Source organism: Babylonia areolata, chromosome 14 (assembly GCF_041734735.1).
Source record: "Babylonia areolata isolate BAREFJ2019XMU chromosome 14, ASM4173473v1, whole genome shotgun sequence".
In the NCBI taxonomy this organism is placed as follows: Eukaryota; Metazoa; Mollusca; class Gastropoda; order Neogastropoda; family Buccinidae; genus Babylonia; species Babylonia areolata.
In genome coordinates, this window is record NC_134889.1 from 23,817,080 (window position 1) to 23,830,986 (window position 13,907).

At 42.8% G+C, this 13,907-nt stretch overlaps 1 protein-coding gene across 2 annotated transcripts in view; it reads left to right on the top strand.

Annotated features, from left to right (window-relative positions):
* LOC143289931 (uncharacterized) overlaps positions 1 to 13,345 on the top strand; it is a 75,786-nt gene extending 62,441 nt beyond the window's left edge. Inside the window, exons 28-31 of one of the 2 annotated variants that reach the window (XM_076599188.1) lie at positions 2,576 to 2,722; positions 7,594 to 8,203; positions 8,615 to 8,675; positions 11,310 to 13,345. In XM_076599188.1, the coding sequence (XP_076455303.1) occupies positions 2,576 to 2,722; positions 7,594 to 8,203; positions 8,615 to 8,675; positions 11,310 to 11,451 (960 nt within the window). In that variant the 3' untranslated portion in view covers positions 11,452 to 13,345. The remainder of the gene's footprint in view (positions 1 to 2,575; positions 2,723 to 7,593; positions 8,204 to 8,614; positions 8,676 to 11,309) is intronic. The other variant, XM_076599189.1, reaches the window with a different exon arrangement.
* The last annotated feature ends 562 nt before the right edge of the window (positions 13,346 to 13,907 follow it).

A 13,907-nucleotide genomic window follows, 5' to 3' on the forward strand; every position in this document is an offset into this window, starting at 1 on the left:
TTGCCTCTTATCAAGGAGGTGTCAGAGCATGTGGATTGATCCATATCAAATCAATCAATCAAAAACACTTTATTAATCCACATGGAAATTAAGTTGTGCAGTCACAGGCTCGTTGTAAACACTGGCATAAAATCATCATGCGCAACATAAGAAGAGATTAAAACTAGTCGAATAAGAATTCCCAATAGCTGACGTTAGACTAACCCCCCCTCCGCACACACACATACTCATGTTAAGACAATAGGGTATTGCACAACAATATTTACAAATGAAAACATCCAACAAAAAAAGGGTATAGATTACTAAAAATGACATGCTACTCTACACTACATCTGCTGAAGAAAAAAAAAAAGGCAGTTTATGTGTGACTTTTGCATAAACCCAGCATCGTGATCAGGCCTTGAGAGCCTATCCTAGGTTTGTGTAAGAAAAAAAAAAAAATTAATGAAGCACTAAGAAAGGAAAGTGGCAGAATGGTTAAGGCGCTTGTCTGCCAATACAGAGTCCCTGAGGGTCTGGGTTCGAATCCAGTTCTCACCCTCAGAGATCAGGTTGGGTTCAATAGACAATAGGTCATATGACCGGAAGAACATAAAATCAATAGGTCATTTTGAAAATCAGTAGGTCAAATATCACCCGTCCCGGGCTTTTTCAAACTTTAATAATGCACAAATGAAAGGAAAATGTAATACATTGGCCATTCTGGTCATTCATTGACTAGAAAAAAAAAAGAAGTTAAGAATGTCATTGATTTCTGACAAGAAAATGCAATGTTCTGGTCTTCTGCGTTGACTAGAAAACATATACGACTGGCTCATTTACTGCTGTCAGGCGATTATGCCTTGCGGGAAGATGACGCAAGGACAGCCCTTGGTTTTGCAGCCTTCCATGCACCGAGGGCATCTTCGGAACTGCACTCGGTTAATGCAAAAGTGGGAACGCCAATTCTTCTCGCCGAAGCTCGCGAAAGGCAGCGATAAAGATTCGTTTCGGATTTCGTTTCGTCACGGATCCGTATTTTAATAAACCAGTTTATAGTCATTTCCTGTAGGAGCAGACGACAAAGCGATCGCGATCGTTAAAGAGAGAGAGAGAGAAAGAGAGAGAGAGAGATGGTTACTTTGGTTGACCGACTGGTCATAAAAACAATAAGTCATGTGACCTGGCAACTTGAAAAACAATAGGTCATTTCAAAATTAAATGCGTCAATGACCGATGACCGATGTCGAACCTGATCCCTGCACCCTTTCTTACAAGTTTGACTGGAAAATCCAACTGAGACAATAAACCAAGGTCCTGTGTGCAGTGCGCACTTGACACACTGAGAAAGAACCCATGGCAACAAGAGTGTTGTCCTGTGGCAAAATTCTGTTGAAGAAATCCACTCTGATATGTACACAAATATATATATATATATGCATGCACTCAAGGCCTGACTTAGTGCACTGGGCTATGCTGCTGGTCAGGAAATTCTGTTGAAGAAATCCACTCTGATATGTGCACAAATATATATATATGCATGCACTCAAGGCCTGACTTAGTGCACTGGGCTATGCTGCTGGTCAGACATCTGCCTAGCAGATGTGGTATGGTGTACATGGATTTGTCCCGAATGCAGTGACGCCTTCTTGAGAAACTGTAACTGAAACTGAAAAAGGAAACATTAAAGGAGAAATGAGAAAGGAAAAATTGTAGTAGCAGGCGTGGGATCTTTAACCCTTTTTTCACCCATGACCAGGACCATGAGATTGCCACGTTAAAGAAGACATGAGAAAGGAAAATGTGTGGCAGGCGTGGGATCTTTAACCCTTTTTTCACCCATGACCAGGACCATGAGATTGCCACGTTAAAGAAGACATGAGAAAGGAAAATGTGTGGCAGGCGTGGTGGGATCTTTAACCCTTTTTAACCCATGACCAGGACCATGAGATTGCCACGTTAAAGAAGACATGAGAAAGGAAAATGTGTGGTGGGCGTGGGATCTTTAACCCTTTTTTCACCCATGACCAGGACCATGAGATTGCCACGTTAAAGAAGACATGAGAAAAGAAAAATGTGTGGTGGGCGTGGGATCTTTAACCCTTTTTCACCCATGACCAGGACCATGAGATTGCCACGTTAAAGAAGACGTGAGAAAAGAAAAATGTGTGGCAGGCGTGGTGGGATCTTTAACCCGTTTTTCTCCCATGACCAGGACCATGAGATTGCCACGTTAAAGAAGACGTGAGAAAGAAAAATGTGTGGCAGGCGTGGGATCTTTAACCCTTTTTTCTCCCATGACCAGGACCATGAGATTGCCACGTTAAAGAAGACATGAGAAAGGAAAATGTGTGGCAGGCGTGGTGGGATCTTTAACCCGTTTTTCTCCCATGACCAGGACCATGAGATTGCCACGTTAAAGAAGACATGAGAAAGGAAAATGTGTGGCAGGCGTGGGATCTTTAACCCTTTTTTCACCCATGACCAGGACCATGAGATTGCCACGTTAAAGAAGACATGAGAAAGGAAAATGTGTGGCAGGCGTGGTGGATCTTTAACCCGTTTTTAACCCTTGGCTGTCTGCATGCGTGGCCAGGACCATGAGATAGCCAACCTGAAGGCCCAGGTGTCACGCCTGGAGCGACAGGGCCAAACGACCAGGACCGGGTCGGCAGTGGCCCGGTACCAGGCCAGCTTGGCCAATCAGAGTCTGGAAGGGGACAGCACTCGCACCATGGTGCAGGTAGAGGTGTATGTGTGTGTGTGTGTGTGTGTGTGTTTTCTCTGTTATTGAGTTGGTGGCCATGTGGAGGTGTGTGTGTGTGTGTGTGTGTGTGTGTGTTTTCTCTTTTATTGAGTTGGTGGCCATGTGGAGGTGTGTGTGTGTGTGTGTGTGTGTTTTCTCTTTTATTGAGTTGGTGGCCATGTGGAGGTTTGTGTGTGTGTGTGTGTGGTTTCTCTGTCAATGAATGTGTGGAGGTATCTGTGTGTGTGTGTGTATGTGTTCTTTTGTGCTTTGTGTCTGATGTTATTGTAAAGCCCTTTGAAGGTTTGAATGCACAATGTATGATTGTGTACAATGATTGTGATGATGATTGTCATTATTGATAAAGTTTTTATTTTTGATGGTATTTTTTATGCTTTATTTTATTTTATTTTATTTTTTCAGAAGGGTTTTGGGGCCTGTTTGCATACACACGTTCCCTTTTCTGTGTGCCTGTCTTGTTTGTTAACAGTTTTAACGTTCCCATTTCTGTGTGCCTGTCTTGTTTGTTAACTCGCTCCGGACAAAGGGCCCAGATTGAGTGCCTACTGTTTACAGCCATTTCAGACAAAGGAGCCTGATGGGGGTTTAAGATAGTTTTGAATTTTTGGAGTGGCACCTAATTTCCATGTTATAAGCTAAGAATATCTTAACTGACCTTTCCACTCTCCACTGCAACCAGTAAATGCAGAGTGTGTAGCTGTGTTCGTGACCAGGAGAGTTATTTTTGCGGTGACTGGTTCACGTGAACAGTGAATGTCATCAGTGGCGTCTGACCCAGTTTCTTCCCAGTCACAAGGCAGACAACAGAATTAGATGAAGGGGCCCTATCATGGCTATATAACGTTCTGAATGTAATCTGTTTCAAACTCTTTGTGCTTTCCTGGGTTCGTTTACAAGTCATCAGTGTGTGCAAATTTCGAACAAAAAATATGGATACTTTCATCATAGCTCAAGAAGGGAGGAACTTTCACATTTTGTCCCCAACTAACTCATAATGTTACTGATCAGTTTGGAGGTTTTCAGATGATAAATTTTAACATTAGACGTTAGACACAGACATTACACGGTGGTTTCTCTGAAGACTTTGTTTCATGATGTCCCTCCGTGGACGCTGATGGACTTCTTGAAAGAAGTGAACATTTTTAATCAGATTTGAAGGTTTTAAACTATGGAAGGTTTTTAAACTTTGACTGGAAAGCTTAAAGCGGTGACTAGTTTTTATTGGAATTTTTAAAAAAATTTACCCTTGACTTGTAGTAGTTATTAACATGGCGATAGCCTTGAGATGGCCTCAGTGGTCGGCAAGGCTCTAAGCACCATAATTTAGGGAGTCAGCAGTCTCATTTCCCAGCATATTACAGTAAGAGGGAATTCATTGTAGGACGACAGCATGGCACCTGCTGAGGGAGGCAAGAGTGGAGAACAGTTCGTTTAGATCAGTGTTTTTGTTGGTCTGTAAGGCCTGCAGGATGTGCAGGCCAAGGTATCAGTCAGGAAAACAATGATATGCGTAACATGAGCGCTGACCGCGATGTGGGCTGCTGCTGTTTTCAGGGTTTCTGCCTCAGCCTTTTAATTGGTGGAGTAAAGGCCGGTAGCAAAGCAGATCTTTTCTTCTCTGCTTCCTGGGTACTGTATGTAGATTCCTGCCCCATCATTCCATACAGCTTCCTTGGCAGAGCCGTCAGTATAAGCATGAGTCCTGGACTCTTCTAGGTAGTGGGTTTGGAGGTACTGAAGGGGTAAGGGACTTTTTCTCAGGGCCACTCTGAGAGTCTCTGGGGCCAACACCAGGGATGCTGGACTGAACGTGGCTGAGTGTTCCCTCTTCCCATGCAGGGACAGCCTGACACTGAGGGATCTCTTTGGGGTCATGGTCAAGGATGTCTCAGTGTTGTCATTCAAGGGTCCTGCACTGGTGGGCAAAGCTGCTTCTCTTGAGTTGCCCCTCAGTTGGCTCCGACAGTTGGTCTTCCATGGAATGATCCTGCAACCTCTTGAATTTGGCAGCTTGGGTGAGGAGCTTGGCATCTCTGTAATCCTCAGGCTGGAGCCCAGTGATGGTTTCAAGCTCCAGTATTGGGGTTGACTTCATGGCCCTAGTGATGATGCTTATTGCCTGGGTCTGCACCATACTGATCGGTCAAAGCCGGACTTGGCTCTAGTGCCCCATGCTGTCACACCGTACTCCAGCACTGGCCTTACTCTTCCATTGTACAGCCTGCTGACATGGTGTCTGTGACCCAAGTAGTTTCTACCAGCTTCTTTATAAGGGCAAGTTGCACCTTGGCTCTAGCTTTGCCTTCTGTGCTTGCTTCTTCCACGCCAGGCACCTGTTGAAGGTTACACCAAGGTAAGTGGGATTGTCTTCAGTAAGTTGAGTTTGTCCATTGATGCGCAGCATGGCCTTCTGTTCTGTTCTGTTGATGGGCTGAAGACAGTGTAGTTGGTCTTTTTTGTGTTTATCTTCACATGCCACTGTTTTGTCCAGCCTTCAAGAACTTTTGGCACCTGTGGCAACCTGTAGTTGGCTGTTGTGAGGTGTTCTGGGCACCAAAGGCCAGATCATCAGCATGTATGGCCTCTGACGATGTTGTTGATGGAAATCAGGAACAAGGTTGGGCTCAAGATGCCTCCTTGGGGCACTCCTTCTCTCAGTGTCTTCTTACGACTGTGTGGTCTATTCAACATAGACTTGGGCCTTCCTATTGTTCAGGTACTGGGAGATCCACTCATACATACAGCTGGTCACACCGCTGTTTTGGAGTTTCAGGCGATGCCCATTTTTCCACACTTTGTCGAAAGCCTTTTCCATGTGTATCAACACTGTCAGAGTATGCTGATTGTCCTGAAAACCGTCATCGATTTTAAGGGCAGTGTAGGTCACCTGGTCCTCAGTGGAACAGTGATGCCCGAGGCCTGCCTGCTCTGGAGTGATGATGTTCTTCTCCAGGTACCATACTGGGCGCATGTTGATCATTCACTCCATGAGCTTGCCAGAGAACTGGTGAGGCTGATGGGACGGTATCTGTCTGCTTTTTGTTCGGTCCTTGCCCCATGTCAGCTTCTCGCCAGTTCTGTGGAACATGCCCGTTTTCCTAGCTGCCATTGAAGAGAGCGAGGAGTTTGGATTTTGCTTTGGTGCCGAGGTGTTCAAGCATCTTATTCGTAACTTTGTCAGGGCCAGGAGATTTCTTGTCCTTCAAGGTCTTTAGTGCTTCCTCCAACTCCTTATTGAAAGGCTAGTTCATGTATTCTGGTGGATCTTGTTCACCCTGGTGGTTTTGGTTTTTTGTTTTGTTTTTTTGTTGTTGTTTTTTTAGCTCATCATGAGCTTGTTTCCTGGAATCTGAATGTTACTGTGTCTATAGAGCAGTTTGCTGTTTCTTTCCGTCACTGTCTCCTGGTCTTTTTTAATCATGACAGGGACTTGTGCCCTCATTGCTCATTGCCTTGGTAAGCTTCCAAAGCTTATTTCCATCTCTGTCAAGGTTCAGCTATTCTGTTTCCTCCCATCAACTCGTTCTTGCAGTTTGAATGGGTTGTTCTCTACCTTCTAATTCTGGCTTCTTCATCTTCCAGCTCCTGTAGTTCCATAGTCCAGTACAGCCTGTAGTTTTTTCAAGCGTCGTGTGGGATTGTTTCTGAGGCTGCTTTAGGATGGCCTGGCTGAAGCAACCAGAGGCTTTATTGGTACTGAAGGCATTTTGCAGCGTTAAGTCTGGTTTGTTAACTGTTTGATGTTTCCTGTTTGTGTGCCTGTCCTGATTGTTGACTTTATAGACATCCCTTTCTGTGTGCCTGTCTAGATTGTTGACTTTATAGACATCCCTTTCTGTGTGCCTGTCTTGTTTGTTGACTTTATAGACATCCCTTTCTGTGTGCCTGTCTAGATTGTTGACTTTATAGACATCCCTCTGTGTGCCTGTCTAGATTGTTGACTTTATAGACATCCCTTTCTGTGTGCCTGTCTAGATTGTTGACTTTATAGACATCCCTCTCTGTGTGCCTGTCTAGATTGTTGACTTTATAGACATCCCTTTCTGTGTGCCTGTCTAGATTGTTGACTTTATAGACATCCCTGTCTGTGTGCCTGTCTTGTTTGTTGACTTTATAGACATCCCTCTCTGTGTGCCTGTCTAGATTGTTGACTTTATAGACATCACTGTCTGTGTGTCTGTCTAGATTGTTGACTTTATAGACATCCCTCTCTGTGTGCCTGTCTAGATTGTTGACTTTATAGACATCACTGTCTGTGTGTCTGTCTAGATTGTTGACTTTATAGACATCCCTCTCTGTGTGCCTGTCTTGATTGTTGACTTTATAGACATCCCTCTCTGTGTGCCTGTCTTGATTGTTGACTTTATAGACATCCCTTTCTGTGTGCCTGTCTAGATTGTTGACTTTATAGACATCCCTGTCTGTGTGCCTGTCTTGTTTGTTGACTTTATAGACATCCCTTTCTGTGTGCCTGTCTTGATTGTTGACTTTATAGACATCCCTCTCTGTGTGCCTGTCTAGATTGTTGACTTTATAGACATCCCTTTCTGTGTGCCTGTCTTGATTGTTGACTTTATAGACATCCTTTTCTTTGTGCCTGTCTAGATTGTTGACTTTATAGACATCCCTGTCTGTGTGCCTGTCTAGATTGTTGACTTTATAGACATCCCTTTCTGTGTGCCTGTCTAGATTGTTGACTTTATAGACATCCCTCTCTGTGTGCCTGTCTAGATTGTTGACTTTATAGACATCCCTCTCTGTGTGCCTGTCTAGATTGTTGACTTTATAGACATCCCTGTCTGTGTGCCAGTCTTGATTGTTAACTGTTTAAACATGGCTGTTGACAGTTGACCAGCAGCAGTACGACCAGTGCGGACCACCAGTACACAACCTCTAACTACCGGTTCTACAGCAACAGCTCCCCCCTCTCCCGACACGACCTCAGCCACAACAACGCCAACCTCCCTCCCAACCCCCACCCCCAGTCCCACAGCGTCAACGAACTGCCCATGAAGGACACCTGGGACGACAAGGACCCACAGGATGCTGACTACACCACGGATCGCCTCATCTTCTCTTTCGAAAAGCTGGGTGCCGGTCCAGCAGATACCGGTGGTGAACGGGTGTGTGTGAAGGACGGTGAGGGGAATGGGGTAGCCGAGGGGTCCAAAAGTGACACCACCGCCAAACCTCCGGCTGAAAGCAGCTCTGGGCCGAAAGAGAAGGGGGAGGGCAGTCATGGGAGGAAAGGAGGTGGTGGTGGTGGGACGAAAAGTGCGGGCTCTGTGTCGTTCAAGGCTCAGGCGGCCCACAGCAGGGCCCTGTCGGCTCCCTCAGTGAAGGTGCAGGGTTTGAAACTGGCCAGGAGAAAGGCCAAGGCCGGGGGAGCCAAAGTGCCTGTGAAGAAATTGTCCAGCGGGAAAGGGGAGAGGGGGGATTTCTCCCACCAGTACAAAGGTAATGGATTTTTTGTTTTTCTTTTCTTTTCTTTTCTTTTTGTTGTGTGGTTATGTTCCTGTTGTTGTTTTTATGTTTTGTGTGTTTGATTTTCATGTGTTTATTTATTGATTTATTTTAGTATTATCAATTTTTTGTTAGTATGAAGTTATGAAAAGTAGGTGCTTTGGATAAAAGCTTTGACCTGTGTGTTGTGTATTAATGCACACTTTTTAAATTGTCAGACATGGTGGTCATAGAAGATGGCTGTGTCATAGGATACAACCTTTCACTGAGATGGCTGAGAACTGGTCAATGCAGAAAATTGTTTAGATTAATTACAAGGTAATTTTCACTTGCATACATTGATTTTACTAAGTATTGACTGATCCGGACTGCACGATCTCAGACAGTTTCTGCTGATGTTTTCAGATCCAGAAACACTGGTCAGCACATACAAAGGAGGAGCTTCGCCAACAATGCCGGGTAAAGAGTAAGTCATAACTTAATGAATTTTAACTTTCTTTTTTTTTCCCTGGCTCAGCTTAATAACCAGCCTCTGGCAGAGTGTGTTTCACTTTGAGTCACTCTCACCTAGGTGAGATCTGCTGGAACAGACTGCTAGAGTTGATTGCATTACATTTTAGTTCAGCTCAAATCAAACCATGTTCTTTATAGTCCAGCTGGCTTCATGGGGGCTCTTTCAGGGCCTGTCAGTTCTTTAAACCAGTTTGGAACACAAAATAATGTTAAAAAGGGGAAACAGTGTACTACTAGCTCAGTCGATATGAAAGTTAAGAATATTGAAAATAATATAAATACCCAATTCACCCAAATTTCAGTCTGTGTGTAAAATCTAAATCAAGTTAGAAATATTGATTTCCATCAGGGAGTGGAAAATTTGAGTATCCAGTGGGACAAGGTCTTCATCTGGCTGTAAATGTTTGTGCCTGCTATCGTGTAAACAATGTCTGACAATTAGAGGCTGGTTGCAGAATGTGTCAGACAAGAACTGACTGGCTTGAAGCCTGCACAGGATGTCTCTTCTCTTCCCATCCATACCTTTTAGTTAGAAAGTACATTTTCTGATTTCCTGTTCTGAAGCTTTTTCCTCTATACCATAGGTAACACACTCATGAAAAAAACATGGAAATGTGTAGGAATTTTTTTCCCTTTTACAGTGGAAGAAAGAGTAAATTAAACAGAAATCAAAACAGGTGCAGAGTTGTGAGAATCTGTGGAAGCAGAATATTGAATACCAGCATTAGTAGTTGTTTGTTAACCCCTCTTAAGTTTTCACATTTTAATGATAGTTACCAGTGTCCTTGAATTTTGTGTATCATAATCTGAGTATAAGTTCGATAGCCAAATGGCCAGTGAATCAAATTTGTGTGCAGAAAGTTTGTGGTTCATGTTTCAGCAGCCCCTGGCGTGTGTACAGTGCGGATACTTGTGGTTTCCCACAATGTACTGATCTGCTGATTCCAGAGTTCTTTTGTATTGTAGCAACACAGGGACACTAAACAAATAAATGCTTGATAATGAGTCTGTAATCAATACCAGAGTTCAGTGTGTTGCAGAAACAACAGAATATCCACTTGCTACAACCCCTTGTATGAAATGAATGCTCAGTTGGTGGAATAATAGTCTTCTTTTGCTGTTTTTTTAAAGCAGTACATACATGCAAAAACCCTGATAAAAAAAAAAATTAATTGTACAAATGTTGAAGGGAAAAAAAACTGAGGAAAGTGTTTCGATTTATGTAAAAGATACCAGAGAAATTAACCTTTGCTGGCTGTCGCTTTTGACTACACACGGAAGCTCATGTGGGTCGTCCACGACCCATACGCTGTCACTTTTGACTACACACGGAAGCTCATGTGGGTCGTCCATGACCCATACCTTTAAAGAGACAAAAACCTGTATATTCCTCCAAAGCTTGTGTGGATTGTGCACGACCCATACTTTGTAAAGAGACAAAAACCTTATATTCCTCCAAAGCTTATAACAAAATATAGAAAAGGAAAACATATCGTAACAACTGATTACACACATACGCACTCGCACACACACACACAGACTCACACAAACACATACACTCAGAAGAAACACATGCTCACACATTCACACACGCACATACATGCACACACAACTGATCACACACACAAACGCATAACACCACATGCACATACATACAAACCCTACTTATGCACACAGAGAGAGAGAGAGAGACGGAGACAGAGAGAGAGACAGACAGACAGAGGAGAGGAGAGAGAGAGAGAAATTACTCATAGCATCCTATACACGCACAATCAAAGATATTCAGTCACACAGGTACATGCTGTAAGAGAAAGGGATGGAAGGGGGTTATAGCTGAAGACAGGCGAAAGGGATGGGGTGGTGAGGGGGTGTGGGGGGTAGTGGGAGAGTAGAGTTTTAAAAAGGTATGGGTCGTGCATGACCCATACGAGCATTCGAGGGGTGACCATGTTTTTTCCTCTTTAAAAAGATTGGGTCATACACGACCCACATAAGCATCCGTGTGTAGTTAAAACGCCACCATTAATTACTCATGAACTAATGAACGACCCACGATAGCCAGCAAAGGTTAAAGAGTTAATGAAAAAACAATTCTCCTGAACAAGGAATATTTTTGTGTACTTTGAATCATAAACAGCTTTGGGTTACAGACCCTTCCAATCCTTCAGGTCATAGACCCTTTGAATCATAGCTAACTTATGTGACATATGTGTACTTTGGGTAATAGACCCTTCAATTCCTAGTTAGCTTAGGCATACTTTAGGTAATACTCTTTCAGTCCAAGATAGCTTCTATGTGCTTTGGGAATAGACCTAGGCATAGTTAGGGTAACAGACCCATTAAATACTCGTTAGCCTATCGTGTGTACTTTGGTTAATATGCTCTTCGAATCCTAGCCATTTTGTTCTTTGGGTCAAAGACCCTTCAAAACCCTATTCAGCTCACATGTACTTTGCATCATAGACCCTCCAAATCACAGCTGGCTTTCCATTCCTTGCTTTACCTTGCCTAAAAACGAAACCCTTGCTGAATCAGAATGTCTTGAAGCGTGGGTGGATTTCAGTTTTCATGCTGTGTTTCTGACCAGAATGAAGGACCTTCAGCAGCAGCTGCATGCAAACGCTCTCCGCCAACAGGAAATAGAACGCCAATTACGTTCCCTTGACGACTCCAGTGACGAGCCAAGCGCTAGCGACGACCTCATTGACTTGACTTCCGACCCCCAGTGAATGGCCAGAAGCTGGCCTCTGTAGCAAAAGCTGTGATACACAGGTGTGTGTGAGAGGGATTGGCATTAGCTGTGTGAAGACAAGACTGTTGACAGGCGACAAGTATTTCAGGGCAAACTTCATTGTGCGGTTCAGCTCTTTTGTCAGTCTCTTGGTTTCAGTTATAGCCCATATTTCCATCCATCCTGTATCAAAGATCTGAGCATGTGTGTGTGTGAGTGGGGAGATGGAAGGTTATACATGTGGTTCAAGATTGGGGGGGACAGGTAGAAATGATGGATTCCAATGGACTTTGGGTTGGAGGGAACAAGGGGAAATGATTCAAACTCATGGGGCTGATTAGAAACTGGCCTGTGCTTGAACAAACTGATTTCAGTCTAATATCATCATCTTAGATGAACAGACTATAAATAAATAAACGGAATGAACAAAATGACTACCACTACTCAAATAGCATTGGAGACTTTCTTATTCATGATGATGTATTTATTTATTTATTGTATTTTTTTAGCAACAATTTAGCTTGAAGTCCAGTCAGTCGAAGAAACATGAATGGAAACTCGTGGATGGATGAAGGTCATTTCTTAACTGCCAACAAGACACTGGAAATTGTCAGCGTTTCATCTTAGGGGGCACCGTTTCCAAATTTGGCCAAAGTTTTGGCCTTTGAAATGATGAGTTGTACAAGGCTTTGGTCAACAGATAGGTTTCTTCGCTCTTTTTTGCGCAATTTTCTAGAATGTCCCAGGGACCTACTTATGAATATGCATTGGGTTCTTTCCACTTTCAAAGCACTAGCTGCACCTATTTATGCGTTATCACAAGTTCAGCGTGAAATAAGAGAGCAAGACAGATTTTTAAGAAATTTCATAACTGCGTTTACAAAAAACAACAACAAAAAACAAACTTTCCTGCTGAATGTTTTACAGTGCACATGATGAGCAGTGCTCGAGGTTTCCACAGTTGGACCAGAAATTGATTACAAAGTTAAAGTAGTTTCATAAAAATAAATACACAAAAATTATATTCATTGTTATCAGTACAGCACATTGGTTTTTGAACAGAGCAATATTATTAATGTCTTCATCCATTTAACACCTTCAGGGTTTTTTGTTGTTTTTTTTTAACATGGAGCAGAGCTCAACTTGTGTTGACCAGTTTGACTGCTGGCTGTATGAATGGGGGCAGGACAGGACAGAGTGAGTTGAATGAGCAGTTTTGGAAGGCCTGTACTGTTGGGCTGTTTTCTGAAGTGTTCAGAGATTTGTCTGCTCCTCACACACACCCACACATTGAAATTATTTTATATTAATGTGCTTTTTTTCTTCTTCTTTTTTTTTTGCAAATACTTTCGCTGTAACCAGATTGAAAATATTCAGGTAAGAAAGACTTGCAGTAAGAAATAGGGGAAGTAAATTTCAAATTACAGCAACAAACACTGCCAATGACTTTTCTTTTTAGGTATAATTGTCAAGATACTGGTTGCCAGATACATTTTTTCTGTCTTTTGCATGAACTGAGCAAGGGAGAGATGTGTGTGGATGTGATGTTTGAAAGAAACCTTACTTTCAGTGGCAGAATGCCATTTTTTTTTTCTTCTATCTCAACATCAGCTGCTCAATACAAACAACAGCTTCTGGAAGAGGCCAGCATGTTTTTTGCCCGTTCTTCTAAATCCGTCCACTATGTTGTTGACACAGAATCCACTGCAGAATTTTAATTGGGGGCGGGTTCTAGGGGAGAAAAAAAAAGTAATAATCAACTTCAGTTTTTGATTTGTTGCGTTATTTGTCTGATATTTCTATCAGTGGTTGCCAAAATAATCAGTATCAATGCAAATGGATGGGATAGTGTTTTGTTTTATGCGATTTGATTTGATTTGATTTGTGATGAAAATAAAGATGTTTATCAAAATCACCATTTTCTGTCATGTGCGACTTTCAGTGCTGTGATGTACATTGTGCCACAAATTAATTGTAATGATGTAGGATAAGAAATCCTTGCTGTGGCAGAAATCTGAGTTTGAGAGTTGGAACTCCCACATTCATTCATACCTGTGTGGGGGCTGTTACATGTATGATTTTTTTACCACACGTTTTGAACAGTCATACCGTTTTAGGAGTGTGCATGCTGGGAATTTTCCTGTGTCTATAACTCACTGTCAGCTGCTCATGAGTTACTGTACAAAGATACTGACATGCATGGGAAAGGAATGGCAGAATATGTGGAGTGATGGCTTCATGGGTAACATGTCTGAGAAAATGGGAGCATATCCCACACCCTGGAAGTATTTTCTCACCCTCCACTACACTCTGAGTGATGGTCTGGTTGCTAGTCACTGAGATGCCAATAAACTGAGGTCCCATGTGTAGCATGCATTTAGCACTTGTAAACGAAGCTTTTACAACCTAAGGGTGGTGCAGATTCTGTTGGAAAAATCGACTTTAATAGAAAAA